The sequence below is a fragment of the Xyrauchen texanus genome, chromosome 13 (genome assembly GCF_025860055.1).
Source record: "Xyrauchen texanus isolate HMW12.3.18 chromosome 13, RBS_HiC_50CHRs, whole genome shotgun sequence".
Taxonomy (NCBI): domain Eukaryota; kingdom Metazoa; phylum Chordata; class Actinopteri; order Cypriniformes; family Catostomidae; genus Xyrauchen; species Xyrauchen texanus.
Window position 1 is genome coordinate 39,857,708 of NC_068288.1, and position 26,242 is coordinate 39,883,949.

General features: G+C 42.0%; 1 protein-coding gene across 4 annotated transcripts in view; it reads right to left on the reverse strand.

Annotated features, from left to right (window-relative positions):
- LOC127654147 (rap1 GTPase-activating protein 1-like) overlaps positions 1 to 26,242 on the reverse strand; it is a 106,264-nt gene that overhangs the window by 55,240 nt on the left and 24,782 nt on the right. For 2 of the 4 annotated variants that reach the window (XM_052141176.1, XM_052141174.1), the window contains exon 1: positions 816 to 969. The exons of the other annotated variants lie outside the window; for them this stretch is intronic. In XM_052141176.1, the coding sequence (XP_051997136.1) occupies positions 816 to 859 (44 nt within the window). In that variant the 5' untranslated portion in view covers positions 860 to 969. Of the gene's footprint in view, positions 1 to 815; positions 970 to 26,242 lie in introns of those variants that run through there. 4 annotated transcript variants of the gene reach the window in all.

The window sequence follows — 26,242 nt, forward strand, 5'->3', positions numbered from 1 at the left end:
AGTGTCAGGTGACAAAACAACGTGTAAGCATAAAAAGCACATGTATTGGTAATATTAAACTACTTATGTGTATGTGCTGTAAAGATCAAATTAATAAATAAAACTTTGAAATTAGTGTCCGGTTATTGTTAGCATAAAGTCGTTTTTTTCTGTACATAAAAACCAAAAGAATGTCAAACCTTTCTCCTTTTGGAACTTATGATTCTAGAATATGATTTTAAAAAATCAAACACATTAAAAGTACCCCAACTAAAGACAAGACATAAGTAAGGAATAATTGAGTAGACATAAGTTAGAAATAATTAGCAGACACTTTAGTCCAAAGCAATTTTAAGTGTACTTATGGTATACATTTTAACAGTATGGGTGTTCCCTAGGAATCAAACCCATGACCTTGCTGTAGCTATTGCCATGTTCTACCAGTTGAGCTATAGGAACACAAGATATTTAGTAGTTCTGAAAAGCGTCTCGAAAGAAGTTTTGTTAGAACTTATCTTGTATCTTGCTAAAACAGGCCAAACCACTGTTATTAGTTGCAAAACAAAAATGTTATGCAACAAACCCCAAACTCCTTGTATATATAATTGAAAAAATGCTATAGTACATATGTACAGAATAATGTACATATTTACTATAGTATGACCTCAGAAAGCCAAGCCAGAGCAACAAGTAAACAAATGTATTACAACAGCACAAAAATCTGTACAAGTATGCTTTTCCTGCTCTGTGAATGGATTACCGGCAGACCAAATGACAAGGCAAAAACAGTCATCTGTCCCTGGCACACATATCCCTCACAAATATCCAGTTCTTACCCCCCGTATGCTCCAAAAGTGAAACTCCTCTTCCTGTGAGACATAGTGTCCACAAAGCCAGATCCTTTGAAATCACACAAAGGAACTATTGCTTGTTTTCCCTCTAACCTCTTCTTATGGTCTCTTCTCCTCTGTCTCTTTGACAGTGGATGTGTGTCTTGTGCCTCTGTCTCAATGTGTGAGAGTGTGTCCCTCCTTCTCTGCCTTACCATCCCTCCTCTCTTCCCTCTCTTTCTCTATCTTAGATGGAGATCTACAGCTATGAACAGGTGCTTGCTGTTCAACTGATTGCTTAACTTTAAAAAAAAAATACATACAGTCAAACTTTTGGACTTCGCTGTATATTCTTTTTGTCATCCTTCTGATGTGAATAAGACATTTGTATTTTTTGTGGTCGTATAGGAAATTAAATGAAGACATTCTGTGTATTATTCAAGGCTGGCTGTAAATCCCTAACATAATAACTGTGTCTGTGCATTTCAACTTAAGAATTCAGTGGACGTGCTGTATTAAATGCTATACATAATATACGTATGTATAATAATATAAGTACATACACTAAAAGTTCTTCAGTTAAAACTTAATTGCAGGCAAACTGTCCCTCCACCAGTTTCGAAGAATGACCTTTTAAAGACATACTCAACCTTTTGGTAGCCTTAGACTCAGATAAATGGATGTTTACAGTATGGAAACGTTGGCAGCAGCACAATAAGCTATCTCACCACATATCAGCTGACGGAGATCTGAAGGTACTGTATGTAAATAAACATCACTACTATATTTCTCTCTCTTGCTTGCTTTCTCTCTTTCCATTACTTGTTAAACAATGTGCCCAAAGGAGTTCCCAATTATGTTTAATTAAAGTACTTTGGCTCAACTAACATTCCTTAGGAGAAAAAGGAATGGGCACAAATAAGACAACTGTTCAGTAAAAAAAAGTATACAGCAATGAAATGAATGTGAATAGCATTACTACTGAAAAACTGGCTCAGACCAGCATGAATTTCCAAAAGTCTCCATTATAGCTCCATTTAGGCCTAATCTCTTTGATGTCTAAGAGAAAGCGTTTTCTTGCCTATGTATAAGGTGCACTCAGTATTTTTTTTTCCCTAAATTAAAAAGTTTTACTTCTAAAAAAATTAATAGTAATTTTGAAACAAATGTATAAAATCATCACCACTCATGTGAGATGAAGATTTCAGTCATATCAGTAACCTTATAAAGCTCTTATATTCTACATGGATCAGGGGCGCCTCATGGGGTCTGCCATGTTAGAATCACCTGACCAGCTGAATACTTCTGGCTCAATCTCAGTTAAATCCCTGTTATTGGACACTTTCATTCATTAATCCTGGTTTACTGTGCATAGTGCATTTCTACAATGGCAATGGTAACTGAAAACCATACTGTGTTTGAATGATGCAGCATCCAGGCCACTAGGTGTCAGTGTAAGCCAATATAAGCCACTTTGACATATACTTAAAAAAGTTACTGGGTGCCCCTTTAAATCCATTAAACAGAAACTCAGCAGTGTCCCTCATGTAACGTCCAGTCTGTGTCTGTCTGGTCTCTGTCCTCCGTTTGTCAGGGTAATGTAAGGACATTAAGTCCATTGTCCTCCCTTGTTTGCTGACTCCATTAGTGTGACAGGTGAGGGCCAAGTTCTCGCATGCACTCATAAACCAAACATTTCCCATCCAAACTGCAATGTCTCTACTTTGATTTGATTTCACCACCAAAACGTCATCTTAAGTCGTATTTGAAATGTCACCCTGGTGCAGTATTCAGCTCAGTTCAGTGCATTTTAATACTACACCTATGTCTTACTGCATCATTTACTGATTACTTCATCATTTAAATTTTTATTTTGTTTAGGCAATTTTGTTTGAGTTTTCAGAATGTATAAAGTCGCGGCTCAAATATGATCTTAAATGTAAAGTAGTTTTACTCTGTTCCTCACACAAAGCTAGCATGTGACTTCTCAGGTCTTTGAATGCAGCATAAGTCGTTTGGAATACTTGTACAGTATTGTGATTTTATGTTTTTTGGAAAAAGTTATTGACTGTACAAGTGACTGTACTTGTATACAGGGCCGCATTAACGCACAGGCTTAAGACCCTTGGCCCATGGCTGCAAGGGTTCCCTGAACTGGGGGGGCCCAGTCGCAGCATCCGCCACACTACTCTCCCCCGTCAACGTTTACAGGAAGATGCGTATGTAAACACGTTCAGAGGGAGACGCTAATATAAACACAGAGATGGTGCACAACAGTGAAAACCTCCAATGAGCATATGGTCATCTAGTAACGTTCTGCCTACATATAATGCTGTCAAACACACATAATATCTGAAGATTGTCGAATCTGTGATGGAATTGTGGCAATTTCATAGAATAGAGCCAGAAATAAAGGCAAGCACAAATATTACCCAATTTTGAGCGGGGCTTTTTGACCGGGACGTGAAGGCAGAGTGGCAAGTTAAAGCTCGAGTGCATCTCAACACATGACAATGGTAACACTTCTTTTTCAAAGCTATTGTTATTTTTGCTGTTACTATTGCCAAGATTTCAGAAAGGCTGCATTGCCTACAACAGTAGTCTAAAGAGAGATACTGTATTTGGCTACTGGAAAAAATTAACCAATAGTCTGTTCAGATTAAGTGACTTCAGACGAAAAGGAAAGTAATTTCAGAAGCAGAGATACTTAATACATTTTAATGACAGATTACAAAGAAGATTAACATGAAGGAACGTGTAGTGATAGTCAATAGTCAATTTTGATATCACGTTGACTTCAAGTCAGATTTTTACAATGACTTTGTGAACTCTTTGGAAACACAGCACCATCTACGTGTATCTCCATGTGCAAGCTCAGACAGTCCTTCATCATTATCACAGCCTCACAGTAAAATGCGTCCAAAATAATAGAAAGTGACCTGCACTGGGGAAAGTCAATTCAATAAAAGAGATTACTTTATAGGGGCACTTGGGCATCCATTTGTGTCCTGATCTGAGAGACAGGTGGCATCTAGTCTCAGCAGTGCAGGGCATTTCATAATCACTTTGAAATGTCAAGCCATAGGGTCGTCCTGTCTGAGACAAAAACCATTAGGGTCCTTCTCTATGACTAATGGTAAAGGTGAGCATTAATTTTTAAAGGGACTGCACCATTTATTAAGAGACATATTTATCGGTGGAAATAACCACCATTGACTTAAGATTCATGATGCAAACAGTATGTAAAAAATATACGTCGAAGATATGAATTGGGCTTTTTTTGAATCTGGCTCATGACAATTCCCAATCAAAATCCTGGTGGCATTCTCCATCATTTCCAGTCCTCTCTACACTCACTGTATGTATAAATGGGGGTGGGGACAGCAAACAACCTTTGCTGGTTCAAGCAGGTCTCCCAGCCTGGCCAAGCTGGTCTTCAGCTTGTAGTGTGTCTCTAGTCTCACAGTCTCAACAGCTGAAAAAGTGCAGAAAAAAATCCTCTACAACCAGTCAAAGGTGGAGACCATCTTAGGCTGGTTTAAGCTTTTTTTTCCCTGCAAGCTTTTTTATTTTGTTCTCATACGGTTTCATAAATCTCTCTTTCTCTCTCTGGGACATGTGTGGGGTACATGGAGGTAAGAACAGTACAATTTACACGTTAATTTATGACGAACGGCTGATATTGGAAGGGCAACGGGAGAGAGTTGGCTATATTTCTGTAAGAGTCCCTCTCTCTCTCTCTCTCTCTCTCTCTCTCTCTCTCTCTCGCTTGCTCGCGTGCACACACACACACACACACACACACACACACTACCAAAAGCAGATAAAAAAGTCAAAATCAGCTACAAAAAGATGACAGTAATGGGGCAATGTCCTTTAAGAGACAGAACAGTGTGCATCCATACACACACACACAAACGCTCAGTAATAATAGAATAAAACACCGTCTAAGGGGAATTAATATCCTCTCCACATTAATAACACTTACAGTTTAAGACATTAACTGATATATTATGCTAGACATTAGCTTGCGTAACAAGGTCTTGCAATGTTTACGTGCTAACATGGTTTCTGTTAACTTCTGTCAACTTAATTCAGGTCAGGGCTGTACAAGAGAAATAGAGAAAAGAGAAAAAAATATTTTCTCAGGAGAGGTATGGGAATCAACAGAGTGTTTTTTGTTTTAGTTTTTGGCAAGAAAGTTGACAGAGAGAGATTTGGTTCATTACTGCCACCCCTAGGACACTGTGTTGTACTACACTCCCCATGCAAAACCTAGACAAAACAAACAGGCACCTCTTTAAAGACCATGACACACCAAGATTCTAAATTACAATGTTTCTTCAATTACTCTTATCTTCTTATTGAAAACAAACTTGTTCTAGCCTTGGTTATTTCACTCTACATTTAAGTTCTAAGTTAAGGGTTTAGATCCAGGGAGCACAAAAGAGATGTTCAGCAGACTGTCCAGGCTGTTTCAATGAATGGAAACTGAGGCTGTCGAGAAACATAAAAATAGTCCATACAACTCATGTGCTATTTTTCAAGTCTTCTGAAGTCATAAGGTGGCTTCATGTGAGGAACAGACTGAATGTTAAGTCTTTATTCACTGAAAATCCTGCCCTTAGATCTCATTTAAATTGTAATATCTTTTTTAGTATTTCATAAAAGAAAGAAAGATTTATGGGCTTGGAACAACATGATGGTGTGGTGAGCACATGTTAATACACTCATTTTCTGGAGAATTAACCCTTTAAGTTCATCTATGCTTTTGCTAAGCACAAGCCATGTTTGTTTACTGCACTTTTTTACAACTTTTGTTGACAACAGTGAAATCACACTATTATATATATATATATATATATATATATATATATATAATATATATAATATATATATATATATATATATATAGGCCTGCTTGTTTACGCTTATTAAAATCAGCTAGAATAAAGTGTTGCAAAGGAACAAATGTGTACACTTAAAGATATAGTTCACCCAAAATGAACAATCTGTCATCATTGAATCACCCTCATGTTGTTCCAAATCCATAGAACATGCAAATAATAATAATAATAGGCAGAATGTTAGTCTCAGTCACCGTTGACTTTTAATATATGGGGAAAAGGTGCAATCAAAGTGCATGGTGTCTGAGGTTAACAGTATGCCTATTTTTTTATATCTCCTTTTGTGTTCTACAGAGGAAAGACAGTTATACAGGTTTGGAAATCATGAGGGTGAGACTTTTAAAATGCTGCCCACTAGGTTTTGGAACAGCTTATGATTATTACACTGGGTAGAGTTGAGGAGAGAGAAGAAAAGTGCTGTATGAGGTTGTATGGCAGTGCATCTTCAGCTCAATGCCAGGTGTGGTTACCTGGCAACACGTATTGCTCTCTGCTGCGAGATACAATGTCTCTATTGCCTCTTTGGTTTCAGCACTCTGGACAGCGACATGCAACTGAGGGCACATGCGCACACACAATCACAGACAAAGTCATATGCAAATACACCGGCATTCTTTCTTTTCCAAGGGCGTGAACTACAACAGCATGTTTCTCCAAAGCAACACATCAATTAACAGCAGCTATCTGCTGAGAATAAGAGCCCAGCACACAATAAAGAGTTTATAGAGTGCTATGGAGAAATAGGGCTGCCTCAGACAGTGGGTAGGGAATACTGGGACTGGACATCGAATCAAATTGGCTCCATATACGGGAGGTCCTAAAACCTTTCTGCTTGCTGTGTTATTAATGTAAAATCATACATCACTATTACTATTGCTTATACTTAAGTTTCAGAATTTGAACAACCCCTTACCCTAAGTAATAAAATTTGTTGTAATAAAAACTGTTTTCGCTATTGGACATTAATAATACCTCATATCCTAATGCTTGTTAAGGATAGATGTGCAATTACTTTTCTAAGTGAACAGACTTGAGTTTTTGTCTTATGGACGATGAAACAGGCAACAAAAATCCAAAAGACTTACACTGAAGGAGGAACACAAAACAAGCCATATCAAGGGACCAAAATTTGTTTGAGGGTTCTCTTTTTTGACTTTGGGCCAAAAAGCAACCAGAGCACCCTAGCAACCACCAACCACCACTACAGTAACCACCCAGAACAGCAACATACCTAAAACAACAGAGGATACCTTAGTAATCCCATAGTTCCACACTGGCAATCACATAGCAATGGCTCAGAACACCAATGCAACCACATAGAAACACCCTAGTTACAACCACCCAGATAGGGTTGGGAAACCGGAACCGGTACCATTTTTTAACACCATAAGCAAATGATTTTCAGACTTTTGTTTTTTTTAACAGTTCTCAAACGTGCATACGTCTGCCTATGTGGACGCAACTTCATACTAAAATATTTGATTGTGTTTCCTGTGCTATATTTCAGTGACCCCACTACTGAATCATATTGAACATGTGACCAGTGTAGTCCAATTCCTGAACTAATGACTCTTATGTTGTTTCTTTTGACTCACAGCGTGAAACATACAGTGTTATCTCCCAAACAAATATTATTAGCTTGTTCTCTTGATCAATTTACTGAACTACAAGTTATTAATTTCTTCATGTGAGACTTGAAATGAATCTCATCATTTCGTAACAGGCTGCCGAGGGCAATTAATAAAAATTGCATTTCTTCCATGTATTTCCAAATATTTCTTTCTTAGAAGTGAATTAAGGATCATTAATGGAACAGTTAAAGAACCAGAATTGTTACGAGAAATCGGATCCAGAAATGTTAAGTTCCTTACGATTGACATCCCTTCACCCAAATACCCTTGTGAACACAAAATTCTAGCAACCACCATGCATGCCACAAGAAGACACTGGCAGCTACATTGAAATGCACTAAAAAACACCCAACACAATATAGCAACTGCATAGCAACCCAATCAAAACATTAAGAACGCCTTATCAGCCTCTTATCAATGGCCTGATAACCAGTCACAACACCCTAGCATCACAGTGGCAAGTTTTGCATGGCCAATCACCACTCAAATTTTGTTCACACACACAGAAATGAAAAGGTGAGTCTATAAAACATCAAGAGTCAAAACACACACACACAAATAAATGGGTGATATTAACACAGCCAGAAGGGAAAATGCAGAGCACACCACTCACAGTCCCGGCGCCATGGGCGGGCATTGGGGGGCCTGGCCCGCCCTGGACGATCCTGTCTCCCTTCATCAACTCTACGTCACGTCTCACATCTCATTTCATCACGATCTCACAAAGCTCTTTTATTATGCAGCATGCAGAATTCAGCACTGAACAAAAACTCCAACGTTTTGAGAGCTGAGTGGATTTTATCTGAAATGCATCTGATTGGCCATTGCGTTTTAGAAATCAACACATATGTCTGTGATTGGCTACATTGCACAACGCTGCAAAAACACGTTATAATGAGAACATCTACTTATGCTTGCGACTGTAAATCGTTATTTTGTTTAGATGTCCTTATTGCTTTTGTGCAATAGATGAATAACAATGTATTTGTTTTTGGATGTTTTATTTAGATAGGAGTCCCACTGAATCGTTTTATTCTCCCACAACCCATTACCGCCACGCCACGCACTCGACCATCAAATCTAGTCGTGAATGTTAGCAGTCCCGCGGGAGTCGACCAACCACCAGTCCTTGCTTGTTTGCACTTTTATTTATATTTTTTTATCAATAGGCTACTGTAACTTTCGTTACAAGTTGGTAAGTTGTCGTTTTGTATATACATGATGAATAAACTCCTGAATAAAATTAAAAATGTGTTTGGTCTGATTTAAAAAATAATGTTTTTAAATGGATTTGATTGGTTTGTCGATGGTGAGCGCGGGAATGTTTGTTTGTGTCCTAAGCATAGTAGCGATTAATAACGATAGCTGTTTTTTTTTTTTTTTAAACAAATATGCTGAGCTATTTCGTGTGACAGCTACCATGGATATACGGTGTTTCTTTAATCAAAGACCACCAAAGTTGGCAGAAGAGAGCAGCGAGGTAAGGGGAGAAGACCCAGGGTGTAGCAGTTCACAAGAGGTCGATCCAACTCCCAACACTGCAGAGGCTAGCCATTCCAGCGATACTAGTTGGTCTAACGTTACTTGCCAAAGCCATAGCCAGCCTCAAGCAAGGGACGTCACGGCCACAGGTGGGTAAGGGATAAGCAGCTGCGGTGTTAAGCGAGTCATTGAGTCATTTGTTCAAACGATTTGTTCAAACAGCTGATTCATCAAGAATAAAGTAATCGTTCATGAATGGGTCATTGAATCTTTGACTCAACCGATTCGTTTAAAACACTGAATCATTTAGTAATGAAAACACGGTTGACTGTTAGATGCATTCCGTTTCTGCTGGGATCTTTGTTTTAAAATAGAACAAAAAGTCAATATTGCATCTAAAATGTAAGTGACTTAATATGAATTACTTGTTTATTGAACTGTCGAAATCAGTGTTACATTTTCAATCGTGATGGTATTCAGCACTTGGTTGTATGGTATGTGTTGCTTCATGTTATAAATATAAAAACTAACTTACACATTTTGAATTTTTTACCGCAGTATGCTAACTGAGTTTCTTTGTGTGAGCTGCAGTTAGGCCTATTTGTTTCATCGAGAGGCTGCGCGAGCCTAAACAGCACAAATCTTTAGCGTCAGTTATGAATTTGAATAGCGTCAGTACATTATGTAATAGGCTACTATCGATCATTATCATTGTATCAAACATATTCAATTCATAATCGGTCATATCATTTAATGTTATTATGCAATTAGGGAATTAGGTTTATCTCAGTTGTGCCCCCCTGAAAAAAATGTAATGCCCGTCCGTGAATTTGTGTCTGGCGCCGGGTCTGCACACTCATGCACACACACAGAGATCAAAGATCAAAAATCTAATTCTGAGTGACCACAATGTATGAAAGTATACAGTACCTTTTCCACTGTGGGAATGTTTACGCTTAAATGCAGGTGCCTCACCTTCCAGACAAAACACTGCATCTTTCTGTTATGGAAATGTGGCAGGGCGGAGCCGGGTCATGATTCCGCACACCCGGCCCCTGATCGGGCTAATCAAGCCTCAGAGATGGATAAAGGCCAACTGGAAGCTGCAGTGTGTGAGAGAGAGAGATTTACGGACAGCTGTCCGACACCTATGTGTGTTTGTCTTTTTGTTTCAGTTTTATATTAAAACCATTATTTATATTGTCAAGCCGGTTCTCATCTCCTCCTTTACAATAATCCCTTTACAGGAAACAAAGACATTTTACCAAGGCTCTAAGTTATAAATGTGACCTTGTCGAGCCTTGCTCACAGTTAATTCTGTAGCAGCACCATGGTGAACCACTTTACTGTTCAGGCGACCCTGCAGCCATCTACTGATTATTAATGTCACAAAAAAATTTTCACAAGGTTTTGCTCTTTCCGGTCAAAAATTACCAGGAGGACCAAAGGTAGGGCTCATTGATAAATCCCATTGGAGAGTTAAAGGAACATGTTAAAGATTTGATAAGTCATACTGGTCAAGCTAAATGCTAAATAAATCAGATGTCCTTCCAGCTAAATAGACAGGTTCTGGGTGGAAAACGACGGGGTGGACATTCAGTGAATAAAGTCTGTTAATGATATGTAGAAAACATATTTGTAAACATATTGATAATGTTATTTCTGCTAACATAAATATATTGAAATTTTTAAATTACAGTAATTTCCCATAAATCTTCCCATAATGGGGTAGACATGTTATTCTTGACAAAAAGAGTTACACACATCAAATAAATCTAAATAATTTTGCTGAATGGATGATGTCACCTCCATTGTGTGTGATGTCATTTCATAACATATATCTTCAATTAAAGGTCATAGTGTCATGACATAAAAGGGGGTACAATAAATCAAGAGACACACAAAAGAACTCCACTTTCAGTGTTAAAATGGCACATTTACCACAAATGAATACGTTAGTGAGAAAGTAAAATACTAAACTCTTAATTAGCACTTATTTTTGTCAAAGATGTTTGACGTGCAGCTCTAGGGACATGAGGAATTGACACACAGGAATTGTTGAAAAATTAAATTTTTAGGCCCACAGCAGTGTGTGACATTATAATTTGTCTTAATTATTTTTACCAAGACCATTAAAATTGTAATCGGGTGAAATTAAACAAAATAAATGCCACAACTTGAAAAGGGGACTTAATATCATAGAATTGTAGGAATGACCCAAGTATCATTTCTATCACAATTCGGCAAAATGTCACTGCATGTTACAGAATTCACATTCCAGAGGTTGCGCTACAAACAATCGTTATTGTATAATCATTACATTTTGTTTTTCTGTAATTAGTTATTTTATTCATCATTAGACATTGATTTAAATCACAAAGGAACTTGTATTATTTTTTTCAGACATTTTTAAAACACTTTCTATAAAATGAGAATATCGTGAAATATCTTGTTATTGACCAACATTTTCAAGAGTATCAAGATAAACATGTTTACTTATATCACCCACATATATTCAGAAAATGTAAAAAGTGGATTCTGCAAGGCCCTTAGAAGTCACTGACAATATGAACTGTGTAATTCTCCCACACTTCCGCCCCTTCTTGGGAATCTGCGTATATGTGAATTATCTCCGCAGCATGCCTGCTTGTTGCGCACTCAGCCTTTGATCTGCTCTTCAGTGAGACCTTCAAAGCCTAGAGCACTGGTTCATGGCCTACTGCACAGGCTGACCAATATCTGCCCTCACCATGCCAGTGTGTGTGTTGTTCCGGCCGACCGATATCTCGCCCACTATGTGTTTGACCTCCAAATGAGAGAGCTCTGCTGGCAGTCTGAGTATGTGTGTGTGTGTGTGTGTTGGAGAGAGAGAGACAGCGAGAAAAGAATGTATCACATAGAATGTGTTTCAATGTGTGAAAGTGTAATACTTTTTTGCATATGTGTCCTTGTATAGTAAATCTATATCAAATAAGCCTCAGTCTGTCCTCACAAAATTACCCTCTTCAGCCAAATAGGAGCACCAATCACTGAGATTTCAGAGTGTTGTCTTTGCAACCTATGGACCTGTCTGCATATATGCAATTAGAAGAGAAAGACAGGATGTCTATAGGGCTATTAAATTATCGGGCTCAGAGGTGGCTCTTTCACAGCTTAGGTTACTTAATGGAGTTCTCAGCTATATTTCATTTAACTATCAACTCAGATGCTTTTACGGAAGGTTCTCTCTTCTAATAGACACAAATGAGACAATTGTTAACATACTGTAGGAGTAAATAGATATAAATTGCATCACATAGCAAAGATAATTTGGTCTTGGAGTAATTTGATATGAAATGTTTGTGTGTGCAGGAAATCTTTCACTTTTGATTGCAGACTTTCCTTTTGGATTGAACATTCATAAATTAGACCTCTGCAATCTCTAAAATGTTTCTCCCTGACAGAAATTAGATTAAAGGGATAGTTCACCCAAAAATTTAAATTCTGTCATTATTTACTCACCCTCATGCCATCCCAGATGTGTCTGACTTTCTTTCTTCCACTGAACACACATTTTTTTTTAGAAGAATATCTCAGCTCTTTAGGTCCATACAATGCAAGTGAATGGTGATCAGACCTTTGTAGCCCCAAAAATCACATAAAGGAAAGGTAGAAATGAAGACTCCAGTGGTTAAATCCATATCTTATAAAGCATTATAATCGGTCTGCATGAGAAAAAGATAGATCTTCCTTTGTTTTACTCTAAATATCCACTTTTACATCTGAAAGTCACATGTGGTGCCTGTTTAGATTCTCTTTCACATCTGAAAGTGAAGTTAAGGTGGAGATTTAGTAAAAAAGAAAGTAAAAAAGATTTAAATATTGTTCTGTTTCTAACCCACACATATAGAATCATATGGATTACTTTTAGGTTTCCTTTGTGATTTTTGGAGCTACAAATGTCTGATCACCATTCACTTGCATTGTATGGACCTAAAGAGCTGAGATATCCTTCTAAAAATCATTGTTTGTGTTCTGCTGAAAAAATAAAGTCATACACATCTGGGATAACATGAGGGTGAGTAACTGATAATAGCATTTTCATTTTCGTTGAACTAGCCCTTTAAATGGAAAGAGCTGTTTAGGTCTCCTGCTTTTTTTCCTCTGGGTTTCAGTTTTGGCAGAGGACAATTTGCGACTGTAACGTAGTTCCATGGAGAGGAGGAGGTGGGAACCGGCATGACGATATAAATAATATTTTAATAATAAACTTAAACAAAAGACGACAACAACACACACATGACGGACATGTCCATAAACTATCTCTCTCTCCCGCACCACCGCCCACAATCGGCCTTTATCCCTCTCGGAGGCTTAATTAGCCTGATAAGGGACCGGGTGTGTATAATCACGACCCGGCCCCTCACTCTGCCCTGCCACAGAGACATTGTTGAGATCTCCTCTAAAACTCTTGATACATGTTAGATTAGTTGGTTCTTTTTTCTGAGGGGAAAAATCTGAGGAGTTGTAAATGTAAACAAAAGTCTCTATTTGTTCTCATTTATTCTCATTGTTGTCTAGGAGATACAACTGAGAAATTGAAGAGATCTCATTAGTGATTTTTATCATTATTCTAAGGAATTGCTCAGGGTAAAGAATGACAAAAACTTTAAATACAATTTTGAAAATGGAAGGTGAATGAGAGAAGGAGCTTAAGAAACATGTAGCATGCATCTTCTTGTCACTATTAGGTTGACATGGTCGATTCTGGCAATGTCTGCAATGTCGTGACAGCAAATGGCCATAGTGATTCCTGTGTGCTGGGTGGCAGACATGGGGCCTGACAGGCTTAGCAACATTTATCTTGTCCATCAACATTCCTTCTCTTCAAAACATGAACAAAAATCTATGGTCCTAGCATATACACATACCGTCTAGGTTACGTATGTAACCTCCGTTCCCCGATGGAGGGAACGAGACGTTGTGTCAGAGAAGCGACACTAAGGGTCTCTCTTGAGTGCCGATATTCACCTCTGATCTATGAAAAAAGGCCAATGAGAAGTTGGCAGCCGGTATTTGCATATCCCGCCCCCGGACATATGGGTATTTAGGCGGCACAAATACGGGAGTTCATTCAGGATTTTTCTGAGGAGCCAGAAATGGTCCGGCCACAACAGTGGCTCGGCTCAGCGACGTGGCGGGGAAGACACAACGTCTTGTTCCCTCCATCGGGGAACGGAGGTTACATACGTAACCTAGACATTCCACTTCTGTCGCTCTCTCCACATTGTGTCAGAGAAGCGACACTAGGGGTCCACTTATAAAAGTGCCATGCGCTGAGCTGTGTACGTGAACTGCTGATACAGGAGCGAGCAGGTATTCTTACGTGCAGGACGACCAACTGTATCAGACTGCACGTACCCTTCCCCAATGCCCCATTCAAGCCATCAGAATCCTTATCGTTACCCTGGAGGGGGGAACAAGGTGATGGCCACCAACCTGGGAACGGGCCAAGCCTGGCTGGGCCACTTTTCTCTCTATGTTTCTCGCATAGAGCAACTACGGCCGGGGCCCTTACACGCATTGAGGGAAGGGGGTCTTAGCCCTTATTCAGGGCGGAGAAGACCCTGCGGAGGCCACGCCTACCCGGGAGGGGAGGCAAATTTTAGTGGCAAACACATCAGAGGCCTGACTTAGGGCCTATGTGGAAAAGTTGGTGCGGTGGTAGATCCAGCCTCGTAGAGGGGGGAGCATACAGCACGGCGACCAAGGCAGCTGTGACTGCCTAAGGGAAACACGGGGGTCCGCTCGAGAGGGGACAGTACCGTGGTATTACACACGGGGAGTCCGAAGGAGGCCTTACCTGTGGAGCACCTATACCAGTACAGGGTAGCTTGCGGTACCCGCAGTGGCTTGGGTTGGCGAGTTCCTCCGCTGAACTGCGACCCATGAGGGCTAGGGAGGAATCAACCAGCGTCCCAAACATGGGATCTCCTGGGAATGAAGGCGCACTGTTTTCCCTGGTTTAGGGGGAAAGGGCGCTAGGTGCAAGCGATTCACCCGGTCAGATCGTCAGCGTGCCACCGAGTTCTACAGGCTCGGACCTGAGAAAACACGGGACGATATTGACTCAACTCGGAGATTATAGAATCTCGCAAAAGTGTTAGGTGTTGCCCAGCCCGCTGCTCTACAGACGTCTGCTAGGGCAGTGCCCCTAGCCAGTGCCCATGAGGACGCAACACTCCTGGTGGAGTGAGCTCGGACCCGCAAGGGGGGGGGCATGGCCTGGGTGTGATAAGCCAGGGAAATGGCGTCGACAACCCAGTGGGCGAGTCTCTGCTTGGAGACAGCGTTCCCTTTCTGCTGTCCCCCAAAGCAGACGAAGAGCTGCTCAGAGTGTCTAGTGCTCTGTGTGCGGTCCAGATAAATACGTAAAGCACGTACTGGACACAGCAGTGAAAGGGCTGGGTCTGCCTCCTCCCGGGGCAGCGCTTGCAGGTTCACCACCTGATCCCTGAAGGGTGTGGTAGGAACCTTGGGCACATAGCCCGGTCGCGGTCTTAGGATCACGAAAGTGTCTGCCGGACCGAACTCCAGGCAAGCGTCGCTAACAGAGAACGCATGCAGGTCCCCGACCCTCTTGATGGAAGCGAGCGCCATCAGCAGGGCGGTCTTGAGAGAGAGGGCCCTGAGTCCAACTGAGTCAAGCGGCTCGAAGGGAGGTCTCTAGAGTCCCATAAGGATGACCGAGACATCCCAGGAGGGGAACAGGTTAGGCCGGGAGGGAGTCATCCTCCGGGCACTTTTTAGGAACCTGACGATTAAGTCGTGCTTACCAAGAGACTTGTTGTCTGCCGTGTCATGGTGGGCCGCGATAGCGGCGACATACACCTTGAGGGTGGAGGGGGACAGCCTCCTCTCCAGCCTCTGCTGTAGAAACACAAGCACTGACCTAACTGCACACTTCTGTGGGTCTTCGGCTCGGGAAGAACACCAGTCCGCGAACAGATGCCACTTTAGGGCGTAAAGATGCCTGGTAGAGGGGGCTCTGGCTTGATTGATTGTATCTATGACGGTCCATGGTAGGCCCGCTAGATCTTCCGCATCCCGTCCAGGGGCCAGACGTGGAGGTTTCAGAGGTCTGGGTGCGGGTGCCAGAGCGTGCCCCGTCCCTGAGAAAGAAGGTCCTTCCTCAGGGGAATTCGCCAGGGAGGGGCTGTCGTGAGGAGCGTGAGGTCCGAGAACCAAGTCCGGGTGGGCCAGTAGGGAGCCACCAGAATGACCTGCTCTTCGTCCTCCCTGACCTTGCATAGCACCTGTGCAAGAAGGCTCACTGGGGGAAATGCGTACTTGCGCAGCCCCGCGGGTCAGCTGAGTACCAAAGCATCTGCCCCGAGGGGAGCCTCTCTCCGGGCATACCAGAGCGGGCAGTGGGAGGTTTCTTGGGAGGCAAAACAGGTCTACCTGGGCCTTGCCGAACCTGTCCCAAATCAGCTGACTGGACTGGGGGTGGAGCCTCCACTCTCCGCCGGGCGAGCTTTATCTTGACAGCGCGTCCGCTATCACATTGAGGTTGCCGGGGATGTGAGTGGCACGCAGTGACTCCAGTCGCTGCTGACTCCAAAGAAGGAGACGACGGGCGAGCTGTGACATGTGGAGGGTGCGTACTCCGCCTTGGCGATTTATGTAGGCTACGACCGTGGTGCTGTCTGTCCTGACTAGGACGTGCTTGCCCCGAATTAACATGAGAAACTTCCTCAGGGCAAGGAAAACAGCCAGCAGCCAGCAGCAACCCAATTTGGTGGCGTCGGTTGTAACCAGAACGCGTCGGGACACCTGCTGCAAGGGTACTCCTGCCCGTAGAAAGCAGAGGTCTGTCCAGGGTTTGAAGGTTTGGCGGCAGGCAGTGGTAACTTTCACGTTGTACGTGCCGTGGTGCCATGCTCGTCTCGGGACTCGAGTCTGGAGCCAGTGCTGAAGTGGTCTCATATGCATCAACCCCAGCGGTGCGGCCATTGCGGAGGATGCCATATGCCCCAGGAGCTGTTGGAATCATTTAGAGGGACCACGGCACCTGGCTTGAAGGAAGCAAGGCATTTCAGCACTGACTGAGCACGCTCGTTGGAGAGACGTGCTATTATTGAGACTGAGTCTAACTCCAAACCAGGAAAAGAGATGCTCTGGACCGGGGTGAGCTTGCTCTTTTCCCAGTTGACCTGAAGCCCCAAACGGCTGAGGTGCCTGAGCACCTGGTCTCTGTGCGCGCATAGTAACTCTCGCGAGGGGGCCAGGATGAGCCAGTCGCCGAGGTAATTGAGTATGTGTATGCCGGCTACTCGGAACGGGGCAAGAGCTGCCTCTGCGACTTACGTGAAGACGCGAGGGGACAGAGACAGGCCGAAGGGGGGGACTTTGTACTGATACACCTTGCCGTCGAACGCGAACCGCAGGAAGGGTCGACGTCGAGGGCGAATCGAGACGTGGAAGTACGCATCCTTCAGGTCTACCGCTGCGAACCAATCTAGATGCCGGACGCCAGATAGAGTTTGTTTCTGGGTGAGCATTTTGAACGGGAGTTTGGACAAGGTCCGATTAAAAACTCGCAGGTCCAAGATCGGTCGTAAGCCGCCGCCTTTCTTGGGTACAACAAAGTAAGGGCTGTAGACACCCTTCTTCATTTCGGTTGGAGGGACAGGCTCTATCACGCTCTTGGTTAAAAGGGAGGCGATTTCTTCGCACAGGGACTGGTCATGTTTGTCGTGCACTGTGGAAAAATGAACGCCCACGAAGGGGGGCGGAGGCCTGGCAAAATTAATTGCATAACCGAGTCGAATGGTCCGGTGCAGCCAGCATGACGGGCTGGGCAATGAAAGCCACGCCTCTAAGCTCCGTGATAGGGGCACCAAGGGGACGAGTATTTTGGACGTACCCGGCGGGGCTTCGCAGCGGTGTGGAACAGGTAACGCGGCGTCGGGAGGCAACGTGGCATCCCGAGGCTCTGGTGCTGAGAATAAACTCAAAGCACTTACCTTGCTCCGCGCACCCGGCAGGGGGCGGGTTCGTGACTGAGGAGGAGGGCTGATGCTGGCGTCCTCTGAACTCGTCTGAACCAGCCGGCCGGGGAACAGTCGTGGGGCTGAGGGCGGGAACACCACGTCCGGGAAGCCGGGACTGTTGTGGCCTGAAAGCAGAGTGCCGTGAGAACGCCATTTGCGGGCCAGGTGACCCAGAGACAATAAGGAAATAGCTCTATAGACTGTAAAGAATTTAACAAAAAAATTCTCCTCCCGGCCCTCCACCGGGGAACGGAGTGGTCTTACCAGCTCCGGAGCTACCGTCTCGGTCTCTGGGTCTGTCATCTAAGGAGCGCCTGGGAGCCTTCTGGGTCCTCAAGGGGGTCCGTGAGACGATGGGCGTCCAACTTCTGCAGGGGACTCAACGCTGGGGCTGAGAGCTGGGCCCACTCACTTGTTAGTTGAGGCGGAGCACTACTTTCTTTCTTTCTTGACCAGCGTCAGGAGGCCTTTTGAAGCCGCAGGAGGACGCCCTCGGCGAGCAGACAGGGCATGGCCCCTGGCGGCAGGTTTGCAGCAGGGCAAGATGTGTGAAATAGCCTCCGTCTGTTTCTTCACCACTGAGGACCGCTGGGCGGAGTCGTCAAGTGGTGTCGCCGAATGGACGGAGCTGGGAGACGGGGGCGTTTTGAGAAAGCGTGCTTTGTCTGCCTCCTGTACTGCGACCAGGCTGTCCATCGTTGCGTTTCTGGACCACGGGGGGTGGCCATCGCCTGTTTGAGTGCAGTTCCCACGTCAAGAACAGGACTACCCAAGTGCAGATTTTGAAGTGCCCTGGCCCGGTGGACTTGCAGGAGGGGGCCATGGCGTGCAGGGGGGAGCGGTCTGGGACCGTTCTACCACCGAGGGTAGCGAGAGTGGAGGAGCGAGGAAGCTGGGCTTGCTCAGCTCGTCATGCACATCCGGGAAGGAATCGGGGGGGGTGCAGCTGTGAGTGGACATGCCCGCTGAACCAATTAAGCCCGGGGAAGCATAGCGGACCTCCGTGCGTCAGGCTCAGACTGGGCCTCTCTCAGACTGAGAAAGCAGAGATCGCAACGCTGCCGTGGTTATGTTATCACACTGAAAACATAACCCATTGGAGAGAATGCTCATCCCGAGCACAGACGGAAACAAGCAAGCGTGCCGGGGAGGCGAGGGGTTTCAAGGGGGTTCACCCGGCGAAACGGAGCCTGTCATTGTCCCCAGATCCTTTTCATCGCCCGCGGCGCCTGCCTCAATCCCGTAGGAAGGAGGCGAGGCGCGGGGGGCGGCTGAAGCGGCTTTTTTCTCACTACAAGAAAAAAGCCTACGACCGCAATGCTGTCATGGATATGTTCTCGTACTGAAAACATAGACCATTCATAAAAATGCTGCCTGTGTGTCATCGCACCCAGGAATGCAAGGCAGTTTTTATGACCGTCAGAGGTGGGGAGAATCAACGCATCCAGAAACTACACAGGGGCGGAAAATCGTCTTTAAAAAGACGCGTCCTGAGAAGGACGTTCAACGCCGCTGTGTTTTGCTCTTTTAGAGCGAAATTACTCTTTTAGAATAACTCTTTCGAGTTGTCTGCGCTGTCGAAGCGCCCAGGGGCAAGAATGCACAGCCGTGCACGAAGGAGAAAGCCGCTGTTGTGCGCCGTAAAGTCCAACAGCATGCAGAGTGTCAGAGGATTAAACAGGAACTTGGTGTGTAACTCGCAGCAGACTGCATGCACGACCATCGGCTCCGAAGAAATTTTCTGAATGAACTCTCGTATTTGCGCCGCCTCAGTACCCGTATGTCCGGGGGCGGGATATGCAAATACCGGCTGCCAACTTCTCATTGGCCTTTTTTCATAGATCAGAGGTGAATATCGGCGCTCAAGAGAGACCCCTAGTGTTGCTTCTCTGACACAACGTGGAGAGAGCGACAGAAGGGGAACTGTAGTTAGGTATTACAGTTGCAACTGATGGGGAAATGTGCAGTTTGCCTTGTGTGACTTGGGTGAGTATATGATGAGAGAATTTTCATATTCCTTTAAAAGTTACTCATGCATTAAACTTCAGCATGTAACTCATCCCACACTGACTGTTACAAGCATGAATGATACCTTAAATCATGTGGCTTGTTAAGGAAACGTGTGCTATTACTTTTTCAAGCAATCAGACTTACAATTTTCACCTGTTGTGTGAAAAACAGGCAAAACAACCCTTAGATTTATACTTAAGAACATCCTAGCAAAGACCTAGTAACCACCCAGCAACTGCATACTGTAGCAATGCCATGGCAACATCTTGGTCCAACACTAACATCTGTTCTAATACAATGACATATGGGTATTTTTTCCATAAATTTCCCCAAATGCACTCCAAATGGGTCAAGAATGGCTTGAGGGTTTGGATTTTGAAGCTCTGTTCAGATCGCTAGGCATCTGTCTCTGCTTGGCCATTTGAACTGGGATCATATTAATGAGCCCTGTCAGAACATACTTTTAATCTTAAAAGTTTCATAAACTTTTTGTAATTTATTTTTCCCCACTTCCACTTTAAATGTTGTGATCACAAGTGAATTCAGAATAGTTGATGACGACAAGTAAATCTGATTTATACTTCTGGAAAAATGGAAATGGGCGGCATAAGCAATGACCTATAACATGTATGTTGCAAACACCTGATGTAACAACTTGTTGCACAACAAATGACAGAAAAAAACACATGAAATCCAATCTGACCGTTCAAACTGAGACATCCATCCATCCATCCATCATCAACCGCTTATCCTGTGTACAGGGTCGCGGGGGGCTGGAGCCTATCCCAGCTAACATTGGGCGAAAGGTGGGGGACACCCTGGACAGGTCACCAGTCCATCGCAGGGCCACACATAGACAGACATACACTCACACTCACCTCCACATCCAAATCCACACCTAGGGCAATTTTTTTGGAGACACCAATTAACCTAGCCTGCATGTCTTTTGGATGGTGGGAGGAAGCCGGAGTACCCGGAGAGAACCCACGCAGACACGGGGAGAACATGCAAACTCCACACAGAAAGGCCGGGGCAACCAGGGTTTGAACCCACAACCTTCTTGCTGTGAGGCGACAGTGCTAACCGCTGCACCACCGTGAATATCAGATTTCAGGTGTTTTTTCCCTGTTCAGACTACAAAAAAAATTATTGGATTTGTCAGCACAAGGTCATACATAGATTGTTGGCAAACAGAAAACTTGTAAACCATTTTCTTTTTGATTGGCTGCACACCATTTTAGCAACCTCTGATTAGAGCAAACAACAGGCAAAAATACCATGAAGTTTGATTGAAATGATTATGTCTGATTGTATACATACTGATTAAAGTGACACCTGGATCTCTGAAAATGAGCAAATGTGAGTCTGTATGTGTGTGTGTGTATGACCATCATTCCACAACAGAACAACAAAACCATGTGACAAGCAATCTCTCTCTCTCTGTCTCTCCTGCCATCTGTCTCTCTTCCTCGCTTTCTCTCTCCATCTTTCTCTCTTTCTATCAAGTTCAAGTTACTTGTTCCAGGTCTTCCAAAAACAAGTAATTTGATTCATTTTCCCTCATCATAGGTTGTGCAGGCGGTCAGGCAATGTTCAGGGCACTTTTCTCTGGGGGTCCAGTGACTACCACATTATCTGATTCTACACGTGACAAAGGAAAATGGCATACTTTTATGCGTTCTGAGTAGAAATTTATGGAGCATGTCAAAAGCATGCTAGAAGTCCACAGGCATGAAAGTGACAGCTGTCCTGGCTTCATCATACACTGTAAAAAGTCGTAACATGCCATTTTTACCACAAGAAACAAAGTATACGTATTCTAACCCTACAAATTACTTTTGTTGGTGTAACCTAATGTAGTCAGACTAACTCTTAAATACTATTTGTGACTTGAATAAAAGCAATTCATTTAGATGTTATCATATGAAGTGTGAAAATGACTTGAATAAAAGCAATTCATTTAGATGTTATCATATGAAGTGTGAAAATGAGTTTACAAAATGACAAGTGCACTACTTTTCATTATATTCCATAACTGCACTGAAAAATGACTTAATGACTTAAATTCTTAATTGGTGACAGACAAAAATAGGAATGTTGAGTTCAAACTGTACCACTACAACCTACAGTATGTTATGTATTTACAGAATAATACATGTCTGTAGATTTCAAAGTTTTACAAGCTTTCACAACAGAAAACCTCCTTTATATTGTCATTATCATACAGTAGTTTCCAATCGATTGAAATGGCTTCAGTGGTTACAATTCTTCACAGCAGGATGAAATCCAGCACTGAATTCACTGTCACAAGATAATCCTACATTTAGACAGTAATAACACTCAATAATAGTGCAGAAAAATGTGGATGTAGCAGTTTCTAAAGAGCTAGACCTGTATATAACTCGCCGGCCTGACACAGAGTTTGGCACCACACATTTTCATGCCAGTACTGGTTTATTTATGAAGCATGGAGGGGTGATCTCTCAAGCAAAGTGAGTATGATAGAGCTGACTAGGACAGCATGATGTGGAGAATAGAGAATCGAGACCAAAAAACACTCTAATATTCCTTCTGTGAGATGTTTTTGGCCAAAGACTGAAAAAACAGATGACAGGAGCCAGATGTCACTAAAAACAAACTAATGGGTGAATCTTAATGGATGAAGAAATGTTCAGGACATTTAACAACCCAAAATCAAAAGTATATATATATATACAATTTTTTAAACTCTACTTTAGGGACATTTCTTTGCATTGTGACATTATTTTCATGACAATTGAAGACATTTTTCCAATTCTACTATCAAAATGACTGTAATGTGGAAAAAGCTTAATTGTGAAGTCATTTTGCAAAGTACAAAATTGATTGCAAGTATACATCAGGTACACAGTTTTCACCCAATTCTTATAACTGTAATGGAACAATAATCTAAGGGCTCTATTTTCATGAGCCCGCTAGGCACAGTGCAACATCCTTTCGTTACATCTTATCCAATTTTCCTGAGTACGCCAATTATACACAATAATTTTGTGTCACCGTCAAAACCGCTGGCTAAAAGAGTACACAATGTACATCATGATCCAGAGGCAGGAGGAAACACAAACTTCCTCTGTACTGTAATATTTCACCACAAAACAACGTAGCATGGAACACTGGAGAGAGTTCACAGCAAGGACAAAGTGTTTGCACCAAAAACAAAAGACACAAATGTTCATATTTGTATTCTTCTAGTGCATTACAACCTCCAGCCCATTTACACTACGAAATACTTATGAATGGGTCTTCATTTATATCAGTTACATCAGTGGGAATGGAAAATATAACAGGATGCGGACAGTGCAGTAACCAGAGAAAAACTTTAGAATTAAATTCCACTTGACACAGCCCATTAGCACCTTGTGTGCGCAATTTCGCAAACCCACTTGTTTCTAGACATAGCGCATGCTTGCACGAATATTTTCAAAACTTCATGGAGATGGCCACTAACTTTGCGCGATTGAAGTATCGCATAACACAAGCGCCCTCTTAAAATAATGCCCTAATTACCATTATCTCTGCAAAAACATTTGTAAAAAGAATAAACAATTGTATGTAGAGTATGCATCAAGTACACCATTTTACCATATTCTCATTAATTTAATGCAACAAAATCTCGTTCTCATTACTGTAATTAAAAAATAAAATACTGTATAATTATACAGTTGTAAGTATACATCGTAGTAGTGTTTGTTGTGCTAAATTTTATAGTCGATTTTTATATAAAACAAAATCATTGTGTCCAGAAAGGATAATTGAGTGGTTGAATGAGACACTTTTTTCCTTTGGATTTTGAGGTGAAATACGACCCCTAAATTTCTACAGTATACAAGATTGATGTTCCATAATTGAGAAATAACTATTCTATAGATAAGCTCTTGGTTTCTATGCTGCAATTGCACAACACCACACATTTTCAAGGTACAAACTATTTTTATGCCTTTTGTTCTGCTCTACAACCTTCAAGTCCATAGGGATTGTCCGAACAGCAGGTGTAAATCACTTTCACTCTAGCTGTGACTGCGTGCTGAGGCAATTTCTCAGTTCAACAGAACATCAGGACGCCTGGCCCGCTTTCAGTGACCACAGGTTAACAGTTCAATGGGTTTACTTACAGTCAGAGGGATTTTCATCTATCAAAACCAAGGAACTGCTGCAAGTAAGGGAAAATACTGACATGAAAGTCATTTCATTATTACCACTAACATCAATGTTACAATATAAAAGATAAGATATCATTTTTTTAATGTTTATATTTTTTGTATTGAATTCATTATGTATTACCTAATTTTGTGTTCCCGGTCAGAAATGACCAGCACATCAAATGTTTATTTATCTCCCACTCTGCTTATAATCTTAATAGATGTTGCATTAGATCTTTTTGCAAACTTAATTTCGACAGGTATGGTTCTTCTTTTTGGAACTTATTGATATTAAAGGGATAGTTCATCCAAAATGAAAATTCTCTATCATTTACTCACCCTCATGCCATCCCAGATGTGTATGACTTACTTTCTTCAGTCAAACACAAATTAAGATTTTTAGAAGAATTTCTCAACTCTCATGATCCATACAATGCAAGTGAATGATAACACATTTTTGAAGCTCCAGTTATCACATAAGTCAGCATTAAAGTAATCCATAAGACTCCGGTGGTTAAATCAATGTCTTCAGAAGCAATTTGATAAGTGTGGATGAGAAACATCAATTTTTAAATCCTTTTTTACTATATATTCTCCTCCCCTGCTCAGTCAATCATCACTTTAACAATAACATTCTTCTTCTTGTGTTTTTGGTGATTCACATTCTTTGTGCATATTGCCCCCACTGGGCAGGGAGAAGAATTCCTTACAAAAACAAAAAAGTATTGATTTATTGATGTATTGTATGTATGATGTATTGAAATATTGATTTGTTTCTCACACACACCTATCATATTAATTCTGAAGATATTGATTAAAACACTGGAGTCGTATGGATTAGTTTTATGATGCCTTTATGTGCTTTTTGGAGCACCAACATTTTTGCACCAATTTACTTACAGTACATTGTGTGGACCTACAGAGCTGAGATATTCTTCTAAAAATCTTTATTTGTGTTCTGCAGAAGAAAGTCATACACATCTGCGATGGCATGAGGGTGAGTAAATGATTAGAGAATTTTCGGTTTTAGAGATAATTGCATTATTTTTGGATTATTTTGACTATAAGAACTATCATAGAAAACATTCTGTTATCTATCACACTAGTGATAATATTTCACCAGAAAATTTCTTTCAAAAAGCTTTTATTGTCCAAACAAATGGAGTAATGCAAATAAATTGACTTTTATTTGCAGATATAATGCTTGTTCTTGCTACAACTCAATATTTTCCTTAACAAAACATATCAGTTGATTTAAAAACTCTTTTTTATTTTCATAAATTACATTAAGATGGGGCTTAGCCCAAGCTCATATCAATCTGTTCGTCTGTACGGAAAGGGAATAATGTCTTCTGGCAGCCTCAGTGAAATTGTAAGCAAAGTGAACAGACCTCATGAATATCAATTAGGCATTAAGCGGAATGGTGGTTAATTAGTTGGCTGTTCTATCCTGTAGCATATTCATAAAGGTGCACAGGATTCTACCAGATTTGAAAAAGCAAATCAATGTTAGAAATGGATTCATATGTAAATGTGAGTGATAAATAATCGTGATAATGGTTTCCACAGTAACTCTATTATACAGCAATCTGTTTGTTCAATTAACAGAAGGCCATTAGTAGAAGGACCTTGGACAACATTATCATTCCAAATAGTAGAAAATGGAACATTATGATATGAACTGGATAATCACATGTCATGCTGAGTAATGTGCAATATTATAACTAATGACTTCCCCTTCAGTTCTGTTAAAACGTCATGGAGGAAACTAGGTAATGGCAAGTGTGGGAGTGCGAGATATTGAAAGAGGTCAAGAGGGCTCCCCATCATCCTTGTGAACATTCTATATCGTAGAAAAACACAGTCTACGCTGCCATGTAGATTACACAGTTTATGTTGACATGCAACATGTATTTATATAGGCTATGTATAATTAAAAGACTGTAATAAAGAGATTAACATCTTTAACTAGACTAGATTTGAAATGTTCCCCTGCAAAATTCACCATCATGATGCTAGGTTTTGTGGATGGTTGCCAGTGCATTGCAAAGTAGTTGTTAAAGTGTTCTGAGTGGTTTCTATGTGGTAGCTAGAGCATTGTTAGGTGGTTGCTAGGGTATTCTAGATGGTTGCTAGGCTGAAACATACCCTTCCTCAACCCTTTCTAAAATAAACCATATTCTGGTCCAT